This window comes from Populus trichocarpa, chromosome 2 (genome assembly GCF_000002775.5).
Source record: "Populus trichocarpa isolate Nisqually-1 chromosome 2, P.trichocarpa_v4.1, whole genome shotgun sequence".
Taxonomy (NCBI): Eukaryota; Viridiplantae; Streptophyta; class Magnoliopsida; order Malpighiales; family Salicaceae; genus Populus; species Populus trichocarpa.
In genome coordinates this window covers 1432056-1456102 of record NC_037286.2, presented here as the reverse complement: position 1 = coordinate 1456102, position 24047 = coordinate 1432056, and the positions used below count along the sequence as shown (strand labels likewise).

The 24047-nt window shown below is 34.4% G+C and overlaps 3 protein-coding genes across 5 annotated transcripts; 1 reads left to right on the top strand and 2 right to left on the bottom strand.

Annotated features, from left to right (window-relative positions):
* Window positions 1-614: 614 nt before the first annotated feature.
* Window positions 615-5446, bottom strand: LOC7479683 (uncharacterized). Of its 3 annotated transcripts, none has more exons than XM_024594102.2 (13): window positions 5144-5446; window positions 4946-5049; window positions 4701-4821; window positions 4484-4565; window positions 4331-4401; window positions 4083-4124; window positions 3499-3623; window positions 3062-3158; window positions 1990-2074; window positions 1743-1909; window positions 1518-1623; window positions 1257-1343; window positions 615-1015 (listed from the first exon to the last, which is right to left on the bottom strand). In XM_024594102.2, exons 1-13 carry the CDS (start codon window positions 5407-5409, stop codon window positions 926-928), a joined length of 1443 nt encoding a protein of 480 aa, XP_024449870.2. In that variant the 5' UTR covers window positions 5410-5446; the 3' UTR covers window positions 615-925. The 3 variants fall into 3 exon arrangements, with proteins under 3 accessions (XP_024449870.2, XP_024449868.2, XP_024449869.2); XM_024594100.2 differs by having other exon boundaries at window positions 4919-5049; window positions 5144-5444; XM_024594101.2 differs by having other exon boundaries at window positions 3062-3155; window positions 4919-5049; window positions 5144-5444.
* A 3751-nt stretch (window positions 5447-9197) lies between these two features.
* Window positions 9198-12034, top strand: LOC7490653 (uncharacterized). The gene is made up of 3 exons (XM_002301944.4): window positions 9198-9936; window positions 10042-10142; window positions 11230-12034. The coding sequence occupies exons 1-3, from the start codon at window positions 9455-9457 to the stop codon at window positions 11862-11864; spliced, it is 1218 nt and encodes a 405-aa protein (XP_002301980.1). The 5' UTR covers window positions 9198-9454; the 3' UTR covers window positions 11865-12034.
* Window positions 12035-19330: 7296 nt separating this feature from the next.
* Window positions 19331-21079, bottom strand: LOC7479682 (WEB family protein At1g75720). The gene is made up of 2 exons (XM_002300674.4): window positions 20682-21079; window positions 19331-19988 (listed from the first exon to the last, which is right to left on the bottom strand). Exons 1-2 carry the CDS (start codon window positions 20817-20819, stop codon window positions 19506-19508), a joined length of 621 nt encoding a protein of 206 aa, XP_002300710.1. The 5' UTR covers window positions 20820-21079; the 3' UTR covers window positions 19331-19505.
* Between the last annotated feature and the right edge of the window lie 2968 nt (window positions 21080-24047).

Genomic DNA, 24047 nt, shown 5'->3' with positions numbered 1-24047 from the left:
TGGTTCTTTTAGAGTTTTGCTTTGAAGTTATATTAGAAAAAAAAACATATTTGATTAGAATTTTAAAAATTAGTTGTTTAATTTTTCTTAAAGTGAAAGATAATTTTTATAAAATCAGTTTAAAGGTATATTAGCTTATAATTTAAAAGTATGAAAAGTGATGATTTTTGAGATGAAAAGTGATGATTTTTGAGATGAAAAGCTACTTATTTTACTTAAAAAAATAATCATAAATATTTAAAAATTAATTAGTTTAAATAACTTTTGTTTTATATATAGTATTCAACTTCAATTATTTTATTTCAAGTATATTAGATTTTTAATTAAATTATTTTAAAAAAGCTATGTAATGTTTGATCATAGCCTCCATTTTATTTTGTGTTTTTTTATATATAATATTTGTGTGTTTCAAAAAGAAAGAACTTATTTTTTAAGAAAGTATTTAACTTCTTTTTAAAAATTATTTAATTTTAATTATATCCTTAATATTAATTTTAATTTAAATAGCTTACTAACAACATATTAAATAGTTTGATATATTTAATTTCAAAACTCATCACAACGAACATAAAAACAGGGCCAAACAGGCTATTCGTGTAAGGCGGGATGAATCATGACCCTAAACACTTCCAGAAATTATATTTAATACCGAAGTACACAGGTGGGCAACCTAAAAATCTGATTTGTTCCGTCTTGAAATCACAAAATATAACTTGCATGAAACAGCAAGTTGCCACGTCTTGCAAGTGCAAGATCGGGCAGGAGAAAAAATCAAGCTACAGAAACCATATTGCAATCCTGTCTAAAAAAACTCAACATGCAGAGCTGCAGGTTTCCATTTCATGGGCAGGTATTTTGCTTGCCAACAAGCAGCTAACATGCACGAAGGAGCTAGGTTTGATGTACTATTATCTGGGAGTCCAGATTAGCTACTGCTACATATCTTGGTCCCACTGAGAATGTAACCCCCAAAGGCACTCATCTGCATCAATGGATGAGTTCTTGATGGAAGAACCTGCATTTGCATCAGAAAACACCAGGGAATATTGAATCACTGTATCTTCAATACTCTCTGCTTCTACTCCTCGAGAATAGATATCAAGGGGAAGAAGCATATAATATGATTCTGTTTGAAAACTCCCATTTCTATTTCCCCCACAAATTCCAAATTCCAAACTTCAAACTAAAACATCAACAGCCATGCAAAAAGTAGACAGAAAAGTTTTCCAAATTTATCACAAATGTAGCCAACAAACCTGATATTCACGTAGCCAAGGTTCTGAAATTTGCAAACCAATTGCCATTTTCCCCTGCTGTAAATTGTGCATGCATGTTGCAAGTGGCTGCATTCGAACAAGAATAGCAATTAAGAAAATATTCTACCATGAGTGAAAGCCTATCCAGTAATACTACAAAAATCTCTAGCATTAATTATTAATAAACTGCCATCTAATATAGAAAATAATGCATTAGCAAGTCTTAAGTTGAACAAATCTCAAGAATTTGAATCAAATGACCTGAAGATACTGGTGGTAGATAGCAAATGGTGCTGAATATGATAGAAGTGGCAGTAGATCCTTGGCTAAGCTCCAAGCATCTGCATCTGGCGCAGCAATTATTAGACTGCACACAGAGTGAGCTAGAATTATTGACTATGCTTGAAAACTAAAAAAATGTTGAAATAGAAAATATCCATTTATAGATTCTATTGACTAATAAACAAATTATTCACATCTAGCTACCTAGAGAACCCATTTTCCTTCCATGACTTAATGGCTTCTTCTGATGCCTTTTCGCCAGCTTTAGGGGGTTTGCCCATTTTACTTTGTGGAGAGACAATAGTCTCTGAATCCACAGCCTCGTGGTTGGATGGAAGAGACATTTCTTCCATGTTGATGGAGGTTTGGCCCTACAAGAATTGATTCTCCAAAACAGTTACTGGAGTGCAAGATAAAAACATACTCTGGCAATGAGCAAAACAACGCTAACATTTAATTCTGCATTGCTGGCATCAATTATCTCGGATGTTCCAATTTGGTCTAAACAGAGGTCACGCAGAGGAGCCCGCACAATCCTGGAAAGAAAATATTAATTCCTTTAAATGAAATTCCTGTGTTTAAATAGAAAACATAATCAAAGAGAATATGCCAGAAACAAAAGATGAAAGCAACGTTGAATCCGGAGGATCTCTTATATAGAAGAGGCTAAGCAAGAGTCATGCTGATCCTATGAATATTAAAATCTCCTGTCGCTGACCAGGAAGGGCTATCATATCAAATAATTCTACATAGAAGTCCCAGCTGCTTCATATTAAACAATAACTAGGATGTTTTTGGTATGCTAGACTGGACTAGTCACTAGACAATATAAATGGAAATGGACTGAACTGGGTAGTTGATGAAATTGGATTGGACTACACTAGACTGGACAATACATATTCCTGTCTTGTGTTTGGAGCACATTGGATAAGGCAAGATAATTTTTTTTGCAAAAGTTCATTCTGGTCTTTGAGTTTTTTCAACAGTTTATTTTGGTCCCTGTATTTTATTTTTATGACATTTTAGTCCTTGTAATTTTCTTGATCCTCTAATTTTATGATAATTACAACTTAGTCTCTAAATCAAAAGGTTTTTGCAATTAAGCCTCTATATGTAAATATTCATTTTAATAAATTTGGTCAAATTTTAGTCTACCAAATTAAAAAATAAATGAGTGATAAAATAGTGGATAATATGAAAAATTGAGAAATGATATTTTTTGTCTGTGATATTAGACAAGCTTGTTCCACCCCTTATGGTGGGACTAGAATTTTGCCCTGGGACAACTCAAGACATGACAAGGATTCAAAATGTGCATTAAATACTTCACAACTTGTCCAGTCATGTCCAAAGTATGCACCAAACATATCAGAACCTGTCTTGTCCGGTTCAACATACCAAAAAGAACCCTATGCTTTCTCAACTATTTTTGAAAAACGAGGCAACACAGATCATTTTTTCCCATAAGCGAGTCGTGTATCTCCACTTTCTGAAACTATGATGAAACTAACAACACAAAGTACCTTTTGCAGATTTCATTATCAAAGTTGAATGTTCTGACTATCTCCACAGGATACGGTGTACTTCCAAGATATGTATTGCAAACGTAACCTGTACCTGCTAAACAAATAACATCATTCACAACCAGAAATTACATCTGGCAAACTACAGTGGTTTAAGCTAAGAAAACACATGTAAGAAGATACATTCATGATTGTGGCAAGGGTATAATAACACTTTCGTTTTCTTTCTTTTTCATTTATTTGTTGGTTTGAAAATTTAAAAGTTATCATATATTGAATCCTGTCAAAAGGATAATTGAGGAATAACAGAAACATAATTAAAGCAAACAGCTTGGTTTTTCCTTTCTTGGTGGTATTTCTCTTTTACTACATAAAGCAAACAGCTTTATAAAGCTATAGAATTGAAAGGGCTTTTCAGATGAAATCAGAGATCAAACCTCCTAAACGCTCTGCCACAGCACCAGTAAGAAGGCCACCAACCATATCCACTAACAGGATGTCAGAGTTTGCAGTAACATTAGCAAGTGAAAGCAACAGGGATAATGCATCTACTCGCAGGAATCTGTATTGAAGGCAGAGAATTCAGATACCAACGAAACAGTATAGACCACATACATCTAAATGAGAACAACCAACAAACCATGAATCATACTGATATTCATAAAGCTATTTCCTATTTACATAATTTGAAAATTATCCACCCCTTCAATCCTCTACTTTTATTAAAAGAAACTCTTATGGTAATTGATCTAAGATACCCAATGGTCATGCTGGTTTTTTTTGCCATAATCTTTCAATCATCCCTCACCTATGCTGTAATTTTTCAATCTATGTCTTGTAACTACTTAAAAACCCTAAGCTAGATAGTCTCTCTTTCAATGTTCAACTTCAGGGAATGGATGCAGAATGAAAATGCTTTAAAATGATATCAAATAAACTAACAAAATCCTGAACAAAGAAATTTTTAGAAACTAAAATCAAATAACTTAAATCATTTAGTTAACTAATAACATAAAACTACCCGATTCTATGTGGATATTTCTTGAAGTACGCCTCGCATATGCTGAAATAAACAAGAATAATAATATGTCAGTTATAAAATCAGGTTACTTGACATTTTCAAACAGCTTTCACCAAACTTTAAGCCCATTTTTTCCTTGATGAAGCTTATCATAAAATTACAAAACAGGACTTAGTTAAAGAGCAATTCAGCCAATGCCAATGAGGTGACAAAAAAATAAACTAACTAGAGATGAAGCAAGAGATTACCTTCTAGCAGAAGGTCGCCTCAGAAGTACTCTAGGGGCATACTTTTTTTGCTTCTTAATCCTATATTTCTCCTGCAACCACACAGTACATCAGCATATCAATCAAAGCCCTTTTGGCCCAACAAAACTTCATCCATTCCAACATCAAACTTACTTGAGAAAATGTTGTTTTTTTCTCATATGTTGCACTATTGGCAATGAGAGCTTCAATTATCTCATCACCTTTCACACCCTGCCTGCACCAAACAAAGTTTATGATTCCTATCTTAAAGAAACAAGATTGCAAATCATGCTGACAAAAACTATAAGCTATGGCATCAACGTTTTAACCCGCATTCGAGAATAAAATCATAAAAAATTACGCAAATCACCTCCGCATTTCATCTATGTCTCCACTAGTTAGGGTCTGGGCTTCATTATTATCAACAATAGCTCGATTATCCCTACATTCGTCCATTATTTGAGATCCTCCTTTTTCTTGATCATTATTATCTGCCAACAAATATTAAAAAAAAATAATCAGCAAACCAAGACAAAGCTCTTAATTAATCCATGATTAAACAATTAAACAAGAGCTCAAGCACAATACCTACTTCTGTGGAAGGAACAAACCTACATAAACAAAGCCCTTCAGTCCCATTCTCAATTTGAAAAGAAGAACCGAAGGGGCATCCAATCAAGGGCCGTAAAGAGAAATTCTTATTTCCAATTTTCAATGTCCTACAAATTTCAAAAAAGAAATGAAAAAAAAAAAAACATAAGCATTTATTAATTGTAAGAATAAAACAAAAAAAAAAAAGCAAAAAAAACTTACGAGCCAGCTGTTAATCGAGCAAAAACAAGGCGGTCGCCGTCGTTAATGTCGAGCAAGACACTGCAACCTTCCCAGGTTACTCTAGGGTTTTGAATTGAATTTGACTGGATGCTATTTTGGGACATGTTTGGCCCCTTATTGTGATTTTTAAGAATTGAAAGAATACAGAACAAAGCAACAGAATTGGTACTCTCTATTGCTTGAATTTGCCGCAGTGGAGCATTCAAGCAGCGACTGATTTTATTCGAAATTTTCGAAGGGGGCATAAATCCCAAGGAATTAGGGTTTAAGTGCTAACCGTGGGAGGTTCAAAACTAGCGAGCCCAATATTTATGGGATCATGAAAAGTCTAGTGTTGGCCCGTCTTGGAAGAGATACTAGTTTTGAATCTCTTGATGTGGGCCTGTAGTAACCCACTCTGAACAAATTTGGAGCCCTCTTGTATGTGGTATCCAAAGTAATCTATTTGAAAAATCATCATAAATCATAAATTACAAGACCCAAACTCGGTCAAGACCTGATTTATGGATTGGTTCACTTAACCCGTGTTAATTCAAAATGGGTTATTTCAAAAAAAATAAAATTGAAACGACATGATTTTGAAAAAAAATAGTTGAATGTTTTGACTGAGTTAAGAATTAAAAAAATTAATTACTGTTGGATAATGTTTTTACTGCCTGACTAGTGATGTGAGTCGGAGGATCTGTCTATGACAAAGAGGAAAATAAAAAATGAATTCAGATCCTAACCCGAAGCAAAAACAGTGGAATATTCTTGTCCGAATACTTGTTTGAGAATACGGATGCGCCGGGGCAGCCGCGTTTCCAAGCATAGCGCAAATTACAGATAAGCTAATTTTTATGCTTCAAAGCCCGTCAGAAAAAATCCGGGAGTATTTTCGAAGAAATGGCATGATGCCTCTGGTTTAGAATTGCAACCATGCCTTTTCTCCTCATGCTGTACAAAAAAATTATTTTAAATAAAAATAAAATTTTAAGGGAACGCAGTGCCCAAACACTCCTGTTCCCATGAAACGTGGGAAGCTAGCATTCAAGTCAAATTATTTTTATTATAACTTGCAGTGTATGATCACAACAGAGAGGGTCAGTGCCCCATAGTAATCTTGTGAGCTACTAGTAGTTCTATAGCTTCATTTGCCTTTGTCTCTTTGCAAAGAACGTGATGTTCCAACTAATACTGGGAGAATACAGTGACGATGCACATGGGATATATCAAGCATTAGGGCTTAGGCAGAGAAAAATATCACACACGGCCTTGAATACTGAAGGTAGTGAAGTAGTTATGCTTGTATGCTGAATTCAAGGCAAAGGATGGAGCTAGAGATTTAATTATTATCATGCATTAAGAACACCAACCACCAAGTTAATATTTTAAAATTCATCAGCAGATATATGGAGATTTACGTGATTAATTAGTGGGGAAAGCTAGCAGACACATTACCAGTTCCATAAATTATAAAGTGATTAATTAATTAATTCTCTAATAGCATATGGAGCCATGTCTGCAATATTTTAGTGACTAGGTCTTGATTAACGAATAAGATTAAAAAAAACTTGTTGTGCTTGCAAGATTATGATCATCTCAGTTAGTTATTTTGGTGGGAAATTATTTTTGTTTATTTAATAATAATTGTACCATATTAATGGATCAGATACAGAGTGATTTGGTTCTCTTGATTTGTAGACGACAAGGGAACACCGCATTTTCTATTTATTTTTTTCTTATTAAGCGAATGGTTGGCCAAATCTACATCTGACTTCTAACAACTCTCACGAAGATGCCTTTTTTCTTATTATTCTCTGCCATTTTTATTTTCTGTTTGATTCTCATTACATATATACAAAAGATACATACATCTCGTAACAATACAAACTTTAATTTTCTTCTATTTAAATTTAAATTTAAGGTTATCATATTAAAATCTTTTAAATTTGAATTTGTTCTTCTTTTCTATCTAAATTGTATTCATGTACAATTAAAATACAAACTTTAATTTTCTTCTTTTCTTTTATAGTTATTTTTTTATTCAATAAAATTGTTATTGTTATTGTTATTGAGCTCAATTATCACGTCTGTTACATGTACCTATGCAGACATAAAAATTTGATAATACGTTTCCTGTCGTAAGAAATCAGATTGTGTGTGTGTGTGTGTGTGTAAACTCCGGGTGGATCGAAGCATTGAACTGTGGATTGAGATCATTTAGCCTAGGATTCTGACGAGCCCTGAAGCCAAGTGGTGACAGGCAACGCTGCCCAGGGTTGAAGTGACTGCTAGCTAGGTTGCTTTCGGCATTGCAGGAGGAAACGGGGGCACGTTGTTCATGTTGTCCAGGGAAGTGGATAGCCGGAGACATGGACATAGAAAGATGCGTTTTACTACAGCCTACAAGGATTTCTATTCTTTCTCCTTGTTTTACATGATGTCTCTTTGGCTCATACGCCTTACCTTTTGCTTCCTTAGGAATCTGTACCCCACTGGCCTATGCTTTGATGCGTAAAACAACCCAAATGTCCACACCTCTAGAGAATATCGGCTTAATATATGATAGGAAATGCCCACTAGACCGAGTTTTTTGTTTACTTGTATGCAGTTCTGCAGTAAAGTCATCAACCTCAAGAAGTAATGAGAGGCAAGTCTATATTGCAGGAGTGTGTGGATCGATACGTAGGAAGTGTTTCATTGGCTTGTATGAAAATCATTTATTTTGTCCAACAAATCAACAAGTTGCTTTACCAGTTCAATTTAAGAACCTTTTCATCCTGTAGGCGTATTTTATGGAAGTTGCTCCATGCACTTAAGAACCTTTTCACCCTGTTATATCCATGAAACTAACCGATCCAAACGAGCTAGATTGCAGTCCGTTTCATTAGTGATTTAAAGGTAAAAGAGGCCCACGTAATTCAAAGAGACCCATGTAAGCCTAACAATCGGAGTTTCTTAAGCCAGGGAACTGCAGACCTGCACTGAGACTGAAGGGTGCAAAACGGCAAATGCCGATATATAGGAGAATAGGGATCGATTGGACTGGTGGTTGGAATTCAGGTGAAAGATGTGGAAACCAACAACAGGCGACTACAAATCATGGGGTTAAAAGCTCGGCCGCTAAAAAACGTGGGAAGAGTTAGTAGAAAGGTTGGCAAGTACATGATCATTAATAAGTTAGGAAAGGTATAAAAGAGACGATTCAAAGAAAGCCAAGGCATCTACAACAACAAAACCAATTATGATTGCCAGGGGCGGAGTTAAGATTCAGAAATGGGGGGGATAAAAAGATTTCAGCAAGTATGGGGCAAACATCTAAAAAGACGAGGATAAACCTGAACTGATAAAATTAAAAAGGACCAGAACGAATATTCTGAAAATTCAAGGCCCCTTCTCCTTAGATAAGTAACAGTAGACAAGTAACTTCATAGGCTGGTATTGATTTTTGTCAATTAAATATGGTAATTGCTAGCTGCTAAGGTGGAGGGAGGGGAAAGGGAAAAGACGCTGTAAATTTGAATCCTAAAGAGGACCATGTAGAAGAAGAGTGGTTGTCATCGTCAAATTGTGCCCGTAAGTATACTATTAGCACATCAAACATTTATTATTCCACTTTTAATCACTAAAGTAAGAATCCACTGAGGGCTCTCACGTTTGCTCAACTTTCGCTGTTAGATTAAACTTTTTCTTGAATGGTCTCGGTCCAAGTGGATGGTTCCCATCATTTTAGCACCGAGGCCAGCTCTCTATTCTCTTCTGTCAACGTAATCTTTGCACATTCCAAGGAAGAAGACGAAAGGAAATGAAACGATACGAGGGAACAATGGCTCCAACGATGGGATCGATCGATCACTCGTTGAAGACAAACATGTTTTCTCTGCAAGAATAGCCAAATAGCAAGCCGTCCAACAACATAACATGTGTTGTATCCACCTTATCCTCCCAATTCTAAACAGTGGGTTACAGGCTCACAGCACTCATCAAATGGCCCTAAACGACATGGCGAACCTTCTATATATACTCGACCCAGTCACAAAATGGTCAACCATCAAGACAGGATTAGTTCTCCAAAAGGCACCCTCGCTTGTGTGAAAAAAACAGTACTTGACACAAAAAAGTGAAGTAAATAAACAAAGCCAGACCCACCATAACACACTCTATCTGCCTCCTTATTACCTGTCTCGGACCCCCCTCCATTGCACAAAACTCTCTCATTGTCTCAAGCCCTCCCTCCCTCCTCCCATGACATAATTAGCAGAGAACTCTATCCGCTACTCTTGTCTTTTATTTTCTTCTTTGCTTGTGATGGCTGCACTTACTTTCTTACAAGAACACAAAGAGAATCGTCAAAAACAACCATCCAGGTGCAAGCGAAAGCTGCAAAAGGAAAAGGAAAAGGAAAAGCAACCATCTTCATGGGACCAAATCAAGAACCTACTGACCTGCAAACAGATCGAGGGGTCGAGAGTACACGACCCATCAAAGAACCCCATTGGATACTCAAAACTAGGATCTTCTTGCAGCTCAATATGTAGTTTCAAAGACGTTGTTCATGGCAACACAAGGGTTGTTCATAGAGCTGATAACTCACCTGAAAGTAGCACACTGGGTCAAGAAACTGGGCTACTAAGTCGGAAAGGTGTTAGTACTGGGTCATCATCAACTCGGTCACTGACGAGTTCAGGGAGATCCAACAGTGGTGTAACGTGCTCGTCGTCGTCTAGAGGCATGCAATTTAGGAAGCTTTCAGGCTGTTATGAATGCCACATGATCGTTGACCCTAGCAGGTACACAGCACTTTCATTTTCCTCTTAATTTCTCATTTTCTCTTCGATAACAAAAACAAAGAACATAGACTACTGTTATTTATTAACTTTGGGCTTAAAACTCAGATACCCATCTGCAAGAACTACAATAAGCGCTTGCACTCAGTGTGGAGAGGTCTTTCCAAAGATTGAAAGCTTGGAGCTTCATCAAAAAGTTCGCCATGCAGGTAATTTTGATTTTTTGCTGAATTAAAAGGGAATTTCGTCCTTGATTGATTACTTATTTTTCCAAAATTCTAATTTCTTATAGTTTGCCCATTAAAAATAAAGTTCCAACACATTCAACCAACGAGACTGTTCTGTTTTTTTTAGATCAATAAATTAAAGTCGAATGTTTTTTTTTTGTTTGTTATGAGCTTAAATTTAATTAAATTTCTCCCATTTATTTTCTTTTTAGTCCAGATTTTCTTTTACCAGCCATTATCCAAGAGTAATGTTATTTGTTTCCAATAATATCAATTATTCGATTGCTTTTGTATTTATATGATATTCACTTTATTTTTAGGATAAATAATTATTGATGTATAACATTATAGTTTTTCCAAGGAATAATACGTCACTCTGATGGAACAACACCACCCTCTATTCTTAGCTTTTTCTATCCAGTTAATGAGTTAAGCCTAGAGTTTGACATTTAAGCTCAAGCCATTCTTTTTATGATTGCTGTCTCCATGCTTTATTTCTCACCAAATTCGCACAGACAAAACCAGTAAATCACTTTATCTTTCATAAATGTGACTTAAGAACAACTTCAGCCTTCTCTCCGGGGATATCTTCTCTGCCACTCATACAAGATGACCTCTTTACCCTAGTCATGAGAAATGAGGGTTCACCTGCTGACCACCAGTTAATCTAACTAGGGGAAATTTTATAATATATATAAAATAATTAGTGTTATTTTATTAATTAATTTTAAATGAAACAAAAAAAATTCATCATTCGCCATAAAAATATATCCACTTGGGATCTCACTCCTTTTGTATATAAAAAAAATGAACCGAACGGATCTGGTCTTATAACCATGCTATTTTTAGCGCGGGATCGACAGCTGTCCTTTGACGACCATAATTTAATGGCCTGGTTGCCTTATGTGGTATTTTGTCATAAGAACTCACTCTTACGCCCCGTCACGTTAAATCTGCACGGACCCTGACCCTGACCCTGCCCGCATCTACTAGAAGTAAACATTGCATAAATCATCGAATTTTTAAGATTTATCAACTTTTAATACAAAGTTTTTTGCCATATCTGCAGTATCGGAGCTGGGACCAGAAGATTCAGGCCGAAATATCGTGGAGATCATCTTCAAATCAAGCTGGCTCAAGAAAGACAACCCAATCTGCAAGATCGAACGGATATTAAAAGTCCACAACACACAACGAACAATCCAACGGTTCGAGGACTGCAGGGACGCAGTGAAGACACGTGCACTCAACAGCACTAAAAAAAACCCCAGGTGCGCGGCGGACGGCAACGAGCTGTTAAGATTTCACTGTACAACCTTAACTTGTTCTCTCGGCTCACTCGGCTCCTCCAGCTTGTGCGGCTCGATCCCCGTCTGTGGCGTCTGCACCATAATTAGGCACGGGTTTCAAGGCATAGAATGCAAAGGTGTAAGCACCACGGCTAGTAGCGGTAGGGCCCATGACTCGTTATGGGGCTGTACGGATGGACGTAGGGCAATGTTGGTGTGTCGTGTGATTGCTGGTAGAGTGAAGCGCGTGGCGGAGGATGCGCTGCCGCCCGAGGAGGATGGTGCGTCTGCTGGCTCATATGATTCCGTAGCCGGTGGTGCTGGGATCTACTCGAGTCTCGAGGAATTATCAGTTTTTAATCCAAGGGCTATATTGCCTTGTTTTGTTGTCATTTACAAGGCTCTTGAGTCTTAGATTATTTTTCATATCGGTTTTTACCATAGATTACTTTGTATTAGTATGTTCAAAAACCTATTATACCTTGATCAGTGGTTAGCGTAACTGTGCTAACCGCCGCAGGTGTTTGTGTACATAATAAATCTTGCTCTCAAGACATGATCGGATTGGAGAGATTTAGTATTTAATCAGTGTATCGGAGTAGGGGAAAAAAAAACAGTGATGACAATGAAAATATATTTAATAAGGACGCTGAAATCATTGTTTGCTATTCTCTCACGAAGACACCATTCAATCGAGAGAAGCAACAGCAACTTGTTATAAGCGGGAGGTGGAAAGGAGTCATTGAAGTGTCGCCTTCGAATGGACACCTTTCACTGTCTAAATAGCTATCCGAGGCCTCTTTATTTGCAGGTGGGTCTCCTCTCCTGAGAATTTTTCCATGCAGAGCCAGACATTTTCAGGGTTGGTACAGTGACTTGTCATGGGAAACAAAATTAAAGTCTTAAAGGGTAATTAATTGGGTGTGAATTATTTCAGAATAGATGGATTAGTGTAATCTTTCTTCCTTGATATCTCATTTAATTGACATATTCCAACTTGGGTTTTCGAAGGGAGTGGACCAAAATTATGAAGGACCACGTGAAATTATCTTGAAATAATTTTGATGAGATGAAAAGTGGTGGGGGAGGAGGGTGTTCTTTGACCTTGACCAATCAACAAAGACAGTAACACACATACAGTGACTCGACTATAATTGCTCACGCATGCTTGAGCACATGCACATCCATTTTTCTCATTGTTTGAGGTGTTTGGATTTTGCAGGCAGTGATTAGAATATGGGAATAAGGTCATGGCATAGGGTATTTAAATCAAATGGGAGTTTCCTAAAATTATATCCAACGTAATCCTCAGTGAGATCACTGAAAATTAATTTAGCACATAAATCTATTGTATAATAACCTAATTGACGAGGGTCCGTGTGTGTGTTGTGTGTTGTGTCTATATCTATATCCTTGACTAATGTGAAACTTCCTGCACTCGGCAGACCAACTAATTTTACTTATATTAGCTCATAACTGGGATCCTTGACTTATGTGAAACTTCCTGCACTCGACAGACCAACTAATTTTGCTTGTATTAGCTCATAACTGGGATCCTTGACTTATGTGAAACTTCCTGCACTCGACAGACCACCTAATTTTGCTTGTATTAGCTCATAACTGGGATCCGAGGGTTGTAAGGAGCACGAGTTGACAGGTTGATGATTGGTTGATGATTGGCTGTTGATCTTAGATCAAGGCTTGGCCTTGCACGTTACTGGAGACAACCTTTGGTTAGTAAACCAAGTAAATCCTCTCCCTGCCCTAGTTGTAGGTCTTCATTGTGTTTATTATATGATTGTTGGTAGATTAATATGAAGTGATTTTCTGGTTTGACATTTGCACGGTTTAAAAACTTGAAATTAAATTGGATGTGAGGGCATGCATCTCGCCATTGATGATGCACTCATGCCGAGTTCTAAATTAATTAGCTGTGCCCAGTTGAACGAGTCTGTCTGTTTCCGTTTTATTATAAGGTGTTTGAAATGGTGGAGGTTGTTGAAAAAAATAAAAAAGTGGAGGTTGTAAAAAAAAAAGTTATCTTTGAACTATTAAATTGAAAAACCGCGTGATTAATAGTGAATCAAGTTATAAAAGACATTAATATAATCACACTCAGTTCAAAGTTAATCTTTGATTTGATCAAATTCGATTCTACTAGATATTTTCTTGAAATAAATTTAAAAAAAATACTGTTTTAATAAACCTGGTAATTCACGTGGTCGGGGTTTTTTTTGGAACGATTTTTCATGTAACTGATCATGACCATGGTGGGATAAGGTCTTTAAATTTTATTATAGAATATAATTATTTAATATGATATTAAAGTTTTAATAATCAAATGGTTTCGGGTTTGAATTTTATTATCTTTATTTATTTGATAAAAATTAAACATAAAATAATATAAACATATACAAGTTTCAAGTTCAAAGGACTTTCACTTTAAGGAGTGTGTTAGAATATAATATAAATCACATCATGAAACCTTCATCTAATAGTTTAAGTTTTTAAATTAAGATCACTCTTTGACAGATCTCCTCGCCAAGTGAGATTAAATAAAAAATGAAGTGTACAAATTGGTGTAAAAATATTATTATCCTTAAAAAAACAATTAGATACGATAGATTACTGTGTAGATTTTTGTTAGTTTGGTTGAACAGAGAGGCGGAGTGCACGGCACAACGGGTGATGCAAATGCCACAAGTTGAATTGGATGGTGGCTGTCTCATGGTCAATAACAAGGGTAAAACAGGGTAGAAAATGTCCAAATACATGCAGACAAAACTAAACATGAAAGAATAGCGAGCAGAATGCTCATATTATCAAGAAATTCTTAATTACCGGGAGAGCTCTGATTAGAAAACATGTATAGTAATATATATCTCATCCATTAAAAAAAATCAAATTTATTCTATTTTGAAATATAAAAGATCTTATACCTAATCTAATTTTTCAGGTTAGATAAAAAAATCTATAACTTAGAATTTAATTTGAGTTGAGTTTTATATAAATTAAAAAAAATATTATTTTAATAAAATTTATTTCAATCAATTAGATTAACTCATTACTTGAAGTGATCGAATTCAATTTAAATACTGTGAAATAAATATCAAGCATTTAAAAAAAACAATGTGTTTTTTCTTAAAAATATATATATATATTAACCTTAATCGACATTTGTGCTTGTAATGATTCGCCTTGCAATGATTAAATGATATAATGATTCAAATTCTTTTTCAGATCAGTTTTCGAATTGCATGAGATAACTATAAAATTGACAGCAAGTTTCTAGTAGATTTTCCCTTCACAAAAGTGCTTTAGTATTTTCATAAAGCACTTTAAAGGAAAGGTGAAGGGCCACCTTGCATATACTTGCCTTGATAAGCTGGTAATGTGCTCGATACGTGTCTTCCTGTTCTCCTACAGCCTCGTTAAAGACATACATGCCAGAATCCATCTTTTATGGCTTGCTTTCGACTTTTAGTTTGTTTTTGTTTTTTTTTCTTTCTTTCTGGTTTTAAATTAATAATTTATTATTGTTTTTTTATGTGTTAATAAAAAAATAAAAAAATAATTTTAATATACTTTCAAATAAAAAACACTGGAAATTTTTGTTTTCTACATTCCTAAAAATGCCAATTAAATTTGGACCAGTTTGTTTTTGTATTTTGAAAGCATTTTTTTTAAATTAAATTTTATTTTATTTTTTTATTTACTTCAAATTATTTTTTATATGTTTTTAAATTATTTTAATGTACTAATATTAAAAATAATTTTTAAAAACTAATAAAAATAATATTTTAATATATTTTTAAATAAAAAATATTTTAAAATACCTCGTTACAAACCCAAATATTTCCTATAACAACCGGTGTATCCGAGGTTTTCTGTATTTATATTATGGGCTTTCAGCCTCGTTTTCAAATTTGAAAGCCGAAAAGCATAATGCCTTATAAGAGGCCCATCTTTCCAACACAATGCGTTGCTTGTAGGCGCTTCGTAGAGTTCAGTTATTGACCGACCCAAATTGGCCCGTTGACTTGCTACTGTCTCTTGGTGATTTTTACTATTTCATTTAGCTGGAACTTTTTAGCAAGATTATTAAACATAGCTCGGTACAAAACGTATATCAAGAGGTGATCGAGTTAATTCGGACAAATTCAAAAAATGATATCACTTTAAGTTTTTTATTTTTAGTTAAAATAATATAGTTTTGATTTTTTTAAATAAAATTAAATTAAAATTTGATTAAATCATCCAAGTTTAATCGAATTAACTTATATTTATTTTTTTGAAATTTAATCCAAGATAAATTCAGAGTTGATCTGTTAAGATTAAAGAGTTTAATAACACTAATTTTATTGATTTTTATGATAAGAAAAGGTGCATCATCATCCTGTTAAACGTATCATGACTGTTTGATTATACATTAATGTGAAATGTCGCCAGCATCAGACCTCATAATTGTCCCGCTTCCACAGATCATAGAAAAAGGTACAAGACACAATTATAGTTGTCTTGCAAAACCATTAGCTAAAGCCCTCCCGCCTCATAATCTCATCATGCATGTTCTGCTTCTTCCAATTTTATTAATCTTTATTTATTTTTTTCAAAATCCAAATTTCATTTCCTCTGCCCACTTTTGTCATTGGCCTCTTGATAGATGCATGTACAATCAAGCCAGGCTTTGGATTTTATGTTGCATGGACCACAGGACTAATTAATGAACTTCAAATATGAATTAAATTGCTTGGTGTGGAATTGGTCAATCACAGGTTCGGCTTTTGCTTATTCCCAATCAGCAGTGAATGATCGATCGATAGCTTCTTAATCACTAGGGCCTTCATTGGATGAACAGTTATTTTTTTGCATTTCTCAAGTCAAGGGTCAGCTTTGGCTTCACATTAATCATGACATTAATCACCATTAATTCGATCGTTAATCCATCATCCAATGCAATTCTATATGATTGTATGTTATCAAAATTTAACACCATAAAAAAGAAAACAATCAATCTCATTGAATTTTATTTTCCAAGATCATTTTCCATTTATCACATATCTACTTGCTAGTTTTTTTTTGTATAAATTAATTACATATTTATATTTATATTTATATATTAACTCAATAAATGAACATTTTTTAACAGTAATTTTGTAAATACATGACAAGATTAGCATCAATCTTCGGGGAAAAATAACATTAATTAACCCTCTTGTTTATAAATGTCAAGCATTGAAATACTCTTGTTAATGTAGTTTAACTTGCTTTTCAAATTATTTTTATTTGAAAAATTATCAAATTAATATTTTTAGGTGTTTTTTAATGATTTTGATGTATTAATTTAAAAAATAAAATAAAAATATAAAAAATATCATTTTTAATTAAAAAATATTTTTTAAAACAACATATTACATTAAATTACCAAACACACACTTACACCACAGGTAATTAATGGGTATAACAATCATGTTCATGAGATATCTTCGTGAAAGAACGCTTGACTGTTACATCATCCATATATGTCTTTGAATGCTCTTGTTCTTCTATTTTAAACGCCTGGGTTCTTAATGCACGTAGCTTCCTTTTTTTCTTTTTTTCTTTTTCTAAATTTGTCTTAGAGTATGTTTGTATGTAACGCCACCTAGTTAAAAGCATAAAATCACACCTCGTTAAAAGCATGAATTTCATGCTTTTAATGGGGTGCCCGTGTGGTGCACCTAGTAATCTTTTTCACTGTTTTTTTTTTTTTAAATATCCCAAAAGCTAAAAAAAAATAATATAAACCTTTGTTTTTCAAATGGGTATGAGAATATGGTGATATCATTTTGTTAAAAAAATAGTATATAAATAGAAAATGTACCTCAAAAAATCTCATTATGGAGTTTTTGTATATGGCTAATTTGTTCGTATAGAATAAATTTTCCTAGAAACTCTAATTTATTTATAAGTGGATTTGATTGATTGCAAATTATGGTAAGTTATTTCATAAAATATATGTATATATATTTTGTAGGATTAATATACTACATTTTATGGGATTTTCTTCCTTGAATCAAAACTCACACATCTAATTATACTCATGGCCGGGTCCACCTGGTTTGTGATCATCACTAAAAGTCAGGCAAGTGCCTTCGAAGTTTTCTTAAACTGCTTTAATTAGATGAAGATATATAATCAAGAGAGCAAACCCTAATAAACAATAACAACTTTGTCAAGACAAGTGAAGCCCATACAAATGATTTGGGCACATGTTATTTGAGTCTTCCCAGATAGAATAAACCCAGCCTTCGAAACCCTTACCTCCTCTTATATCCTTACAGCCAAACGACACACATGATTTGATTACACTTCCCGGAGGGTATCTGGCAAGCCAAGAGAAAGAGAATTAATACCATGCACAAGCCTCAACGAGATAGCTTTGTTATTCAAGTATATAAGAGGATGTTGCACTTATTGCGAAGCCCTTGATATAACCAAGTTCCTCCAGCTTGTAAGTTAAGTTTCTGATCTGCCATGAAGTTCTTCAATCGCTTCCGCAAAATTCTCACGCGACTCGTGTTTTCGGGTTCAACGACGTCAAACATGGCTTCGAAGCAAAGAAGTTGTGAGAGATTTGATCCGCCGAGGACTTCATGCAGCTCTTATTACTCGTCTCACACACATTATAGTGAGGCTATTGCTGATTGCATTGAGTTCTTCAACAAGTCATCTCAGGAAGGGATTTTAGATGGTCGGAAATCGGATGTTTGGGTTTGATATATAATAATTTTTCAGGATATTAAATATTTGTTCATGATTTTATTTTATTTTTTGTTTGATAATATATATTTATATATATATATATATATATATATATATATATATATATATATATATATAATACACATGATGGATACAAGAAAACGAGTTGGTCCCTCTTGTTCTTGCTGGTTTTTTAAGCACATCTCTTCCTTGTTCCTTGTGGGCAAGGTTTTGATGTAGTGCTGTGTTGTAAATCAATAATTTTGAGCTTGTAGGAAGAATTTCTTCCTTTTTCATTTCTTTTTTTTTTTCCCTTTGTATCTCTTTACCCATATGGACTGTCGTTGATGCAGGGGATAGTGACCCAGTCTGCAATACTTGATATCTAGCAAAGCCCTGGAAATCTTTGTACTATGCAAGGCCTCTATTGCGGATCCAGCCTCAGTAATGTGTAATCCAATGTCTCTAGGCTTGAAGCAAAGACCTTGAAATGCGTCAGCTCAACAACTATTGCCTATGACTTTGTCTACAAGCAAAGTTACCAAACCCCGCATAAGTTAAATCTCAGTTAACCAAGTTTTTTTTTTTTTAAAATAAAACAAATAGATAAAAACAACTTTTTTTTTTTTTTTAAGAAAAGTTCAAAAATAAAATCAACAAGTTAATTGAGAGTTTTAATCGAGTTTTACCATGTCAACCTATATTTGATCTATTTAAATATATTTTTTTAATTCAGATCGGTCTAAATCCTAAACTAGTAAAGTTCTGGTTCAATGTGTTAAACCATTTTAGACCTCACAATAGTGTTTGCAAGTTATTTTTTTTTTTTAGCTCTTTTTATTCTAATCATATTATATTCTTTTCAAATTTTCATTTTTGATTAATTAGGTCAATTGGGTCATGGTCTCTTAAAAAATAAATTGAAGGTAGCTCTTGATCTTCCACAATCTCTCCAATAGCTAGTGTGAAGGAGATTTTGTTTTCTCGTTATTTGATACCATACCATGATTTACTAGTTCAACTAGCCAGCAAGCACCCACTTCTGAATTTTTTTTCCCTGCTACTCATACAACACTATAAATTTGTTTCTACCTTCCTATTTTGCCATGTAAAATCAAGTTCCATTTGAGTTAATACTTCAAGAAGTACAAAAATATGTTATTTAAACGTATTTTTATTACATGTATAGTCTCGTAGCCTTTTCACTCTGACAATTCAAAGACAACTTCAGCTAGGGGACTAGCTGAAAGGATTATTATTCTTGGAGTTGAGAGAATATATTAATTCTAACTGTGCTAGCTCGTGGTGCGACTCATGGGGAAGCGCTTCCTTTCCCCTTTTTCTTGGAGAAAATCCCTCCTATCAGTGGGATCAATGGCTTCTTCTTCTTTTTCCTTAGAGAAGGGTTTCTCTCAAGTGCTTCAACTACTTGCGGAATTATAACTCGTGTCAGGGAAGGGGGATTAGCAAACGTCACATATCTCTTCTTTTGAAACTCGGTCTCAGCTTCTTCGTGGAATGTTTGCATTCTGGCTTCAAATTTTGTGGTATCTTCAACAATCTTGACATCTTCAATTTCAGATTCTATCATATGCCTTTCGACTTCACGTTCCTTCAATTGTTGAAGCTCTCTCTTTGTTCTTTCAAGTTCTTCTTGAAGAGAACAAAGGCAGCTTGCCATTAGCGTCCTTTGTTCTCTAGCTTTTTCAAGTCTTTGTTTTGTCTCCTCTAGCTCTGCTGTCACTGTTCCAAGCCTGGAAGGGCCCTGCCCGTATTCAGTTCCTCCAACGTGCATCTAATTATGTGAAAGGAGAAAATCATATATAACATTATATATATATATATATACACACAACGTAAGATGCTTTGCTTACCGCCCTTTCCAACTCCTAATTCTATATATGACAGGGTCGCATGCTGGCATGGACGAGATGGCTTCTCCTCGCCAAAAGCAATAGATACAATATTCTTAAAGCCCTCAATTCCATTAAATAATAGATTGATATCGCTATTGTTTATCAATTGGCATAAACATTTAGTTTTCTTTTTAAACTTTATTCTATCACAGGACAAAAGGAACAAAGTTCTCGCAGCTCTATGAAAACTTAAATTCTATCACAAGCAAGCAAATGAACAATATCAAACGAGCACTACTGATAAACTAATGAAATGTTAATATATAGTCACAGCATGGATTTAATGAAATCATTCTAACACTCTCCATTTGCTTTGGCCAGGATCCATTAGTTAACAATCAAAGGGAAAAATTGAAAGGAAAACAGGAGAATGCATAGCAAGTAACAATTAATTCCATATAGGATTTGAGCATAGTCAGAGACCATATTATATAATCACGAAACGAAGTGTTGAAACACTGTTCGGGTTGATATTTCTGAGTACCACAACTACCCCAACAACACAGGATACTTTTTTTGAAGAAGACAAGGTAAATTAATTAAAAAAAAGTAATTAGTGAGTGATAATTAACCTCTTTGAGCTTGTTGGCATATAGCTCCCCAGCTAAAACTCTCTCGCCAAACAACGTAACAGCCTCTTTGACAGACCGGAATGGTGCTCTAGTATCAATCTCAGCCCTTTTGAGTACTATCACTCCTTCAGCCGCCATTTCAGTAAATATGTGCTCTGTAAGGGATCAGAAAGTAAGAGATTGAGAAAGAGAGAAGAAGAAGAAGATAATTCTGGATTAAAGGAGAGATATGGCAACAAGGATATATGCGGTTTTAACTTAGAACAAGAGATAGAGATGGGGCCGGAGAGAGATGGGACAGGTTGTTTACTAGTAGCTACAAGTGATTTTTGGTTAGGGGAGACAACAATATTGTATGACAAGTATATGTCTTGCTGGGGAGCTTCGTTACTTCGCGTCCACTTCACTAGAATTCTGTGTTTTCCGTTAGTCACTTGATACTATATTTGAATGCGAAGGCGGTGGTTGGATGGACTTTGTTCACTAGTGCCTGACCAGCCCATGTTAATTCGGCAAGAGAGAGGGACTCTTCACCAAGAGCCAACGAATCAAGCAAGGCAATGCATGTGTATGATCCACGAGGACCACGACCCATGCTCTAAGCCATAACTACAGCAAGTTTTCAGCCCAATATGATCATCAATGAAAATCCTACGGGGGAGGGCGTCCATTCGATTATGGATTGGGTTGTAAGAGCTCCATTGAGGACGTGGCTCTTTTCAAGGGTGACGTGGCTTCTCCATCAATTAAAAATTATATTTATTTCCGTAAAAAAAATAATTAAACTTCTTGCAAAACTAAAAAGATGACCTCTCTGAATTATTAGTTTTGAAAACGTGCGATGCATTAGAGATACCTTTACATTTAATGCCTGTACTATTTGTCTTTTTGGCATATCTAGCCATCAAAGCCAAGTGGAGATATGAAAGGTCTCATCCTTGTCCACGTGTAAATTGAGCACATCATTTATGATTCCTCGTCGATTTTAATGGAGTTCGGCAAACATTCTCCCAGTACCAGGCGGATAAAAAAACACTGATAGCCCATCATTGTGGGAGTGTAGATGAGCCGTTTATCTTAGCTTTTGAACCTGGCAGGCTGGCACTAAGCTGTACAAGGACACTGACAAACTGACACGTAGGTTTTCTATCCATTCGTGCCAGATCCAAGTATGACTTTTTATTTAATGCATGAACAGTTGAACACCCATGGTATTCCTTTCACTATGAATCTGTTTTTCTTTTCATATGTTTTTTTTTATATTATATTAATATCTTTTAGTAATTTAAATATATATTTTTTTTTAAAATTAATTAACTTACATACATGAATTTTTAAAGTTAAAAATGAAATTTTAATTCAAATACACTATCTAAAATATTAAAAAATAAATTTGAAAGTACATAAAATTAAAATGAAAGTAAAAATTAAATTCACTATAAAAGTTACATCTTTCGATATTTTGTGAAATATAATTCATCTATAATCGAATCTGAATCGATATTGTAACAACTCTTCAACCGAGATAAAATAACAATCTCATGTCAACTGGAAAACAAAGTAATTAAATTTTTTCCCTCTCTCAATTCCTCATTACTTCACTTGATTCTTTCTTAGATTAGTGTTTTATAAGTTGGACTTTGTAAGTTTACAAAGTTATTTTTTCACTTTTCTTATTTTTTTTATTTTGATTTTTTTTAATGTTTTTCCCTTACTTTTCTCTATTTCTCTCTAACCTTTTCTTTTCTTTCTTTTCCTATTCTGCTTCTACCCAGTCGACAACATATAAAAAGAAAGAAGAGCTGATTTGTTTTATTTTTTAATGGCAAATAATCATTTTACTTTTAATGAGTCGTTTGCTTTTATTTGACAGTTCTTTTTTTTTGTTAGCACTACAAAGCTCCGTTCATCCTAAAATTTTAACCAAATTTTATTCAATATATTTTAAGATCCCTTGTAAAATTTCAGCTCAATCTGATGGTCGAATTGAAAATTACGTCCAATAACATAAAACTGGTTAAATTGTGATTTTTCATCAAATTTCTAAATTTCTCAAAAAATTCTGAAATTTTAACCCAAACTAAAGCATCATATTAGAAGGCCTCACGCAAATTTCAGAATTTTTTGATAACTCAATCGAGAATTATGATTTTTTTTTTACATAAAACTAGTCAAAAAATATTGATAAAATATTGACCTGGGCTATAGCCCACCCTAGCCCTTAACATACCTCCGCCCTTGTTTGTTAGTAAAAAATATTTTACGAGTTGTTATTATCATAATTTTAAAAGTCAACTTGAAAGTCAACATGAGGTAAGGCCTGAGTCCCGTGTCAGGATAGTCAATATAAAATAAAAATAGCTGCTATTATAGTTTTAAAACTTGATTCGAGAATCAACCAAGAACAAAGCCTATGTCACGGATCATGAGAGTTGACCCAAGTCAATGTAAAGATAAAAGTTATTATCATCATAATTTTAAAACCCGATTCCAGGATCATCCAGGGTAAGAGTTAGGTCACAGGTCGAGAGGATCAATACAAGTTGACCCGAGTCAATGTATAGATAAAATGGTTATTGTCATAGTTTTAATTTTAGCTCGGGAATCTACCCAGGTCAAGGTTTAGGTCACGAGCGGGAGGCTCGACTTGGCCGATCCAAAAGAAGTTTTATTCTTTTCAAAAAAGTCAACGAATTTTCGACTAGTGTTTTATCCCGGGTTGACCTGAGTTTTTGAACGGGTCAAGTCAAGTCAATCCTTCCTCTATTTTTTTTAAAACTCGGACTAGTTCAGGCCCCGGGTCAACCCTTGAAATCAATACTGGTCCTATAACTAAGGTTATTATAATATTATTAATTTTAACATTTAATACAAACTAAATTAGTAAAAAAATATATTGAATTATTTTTTAAATATATAAGTTTGTCAACAATGTATATTAAAAATAAAATAGATTTTTTTATATTTTATTTTATCATATCCATCATAATCAAACAGAGAACAATCATTTTGTCATGTAAATCATTAACAAACACAATTATCTCCCAATTATTTTTTCTATCTCATTATCTTTTATTCTTAAACAGTAATAAAACGCTATCTTACTGTCTAGTTCAGTTACATGCTTGCATGTCATTAGCACTTGTCTTTCCTTCGTACTGAAGCGTGTTCTCAAATGCATGGCAGGACCCCATATATATGCGCAATGCAGCAGGACAATTCAGATGATCTTCAAGCCATTGGTTCGATTCTACATAATGTAGCTGGGGACTGGGGTAATCTTTACTGTTCTGCTACTCTTATGACTTTAGCCTTTTGACGAAATTGAGTGTACATATGGAATTTGCTTTCCAGTGGGAGACAGTA

Excerpts from the sequence above, each read along its gene's own strand:
- LOC7479683 (XM_024594100.2), bottom strand. The coding sequence starts at position 5,409 with ATGCCCCCTTCGAAAATTTCGAATAAAATCAGTCGCTGCTTGAATGCT. Across the intron at positions 3,159-3,498 it reads TGTGGCAGAGCGTTTAGGAG|CAGGTACAGGTTACGTTTGC; the intron begins GTTTGATCTCTG and ends TTATTTGTTTAG. Across the intron at positions 1,344-1,517 it reads TCTACCACCAGTATCTTCAG|CCACTTGCAACATGCATGCA; the intron begins GTCATTTGATTC and ends GTTCGAATGCAG.
- LOC7490653 (XM_002301944.4), top strand. The coding sequence starts at position 9,455 with ATGGCTGCACTTACTTTCTTACAAGAACACAAAGAGAATCGTCAAAAA. Across the intron at positions 9,937-10,041 it reads ATGATCGTTGACCCTAGCAG|ATACCCATCTGCAAGAACTA; the intron begins GTACACAGCACT and ends CTTAAAACTCAG. Across the intron at positions 10,143-11,229 it reads TCAAAAAGTTCGCCATGCAG|TATCGGAGCTGGGACCAGAA; the intron begins GTAATTTTGATT and ends CCATATCTGCAG.
- LOC7479682 (XM_002300674.4), bottom strand. The coding sequence starts at position 20,819 with ATGGCGGCTGAAGGAGTGATAGTACTCAAAAGGGCTGAGATTGATACT. Across the intron at positions 19,989-20,681 it reads ATGCCAACAAGCTCAAAGAG|ATGCACGTTGGAGGAACTGA; the intron begins GTTAATTATCAC and ends TCACATAATTAG.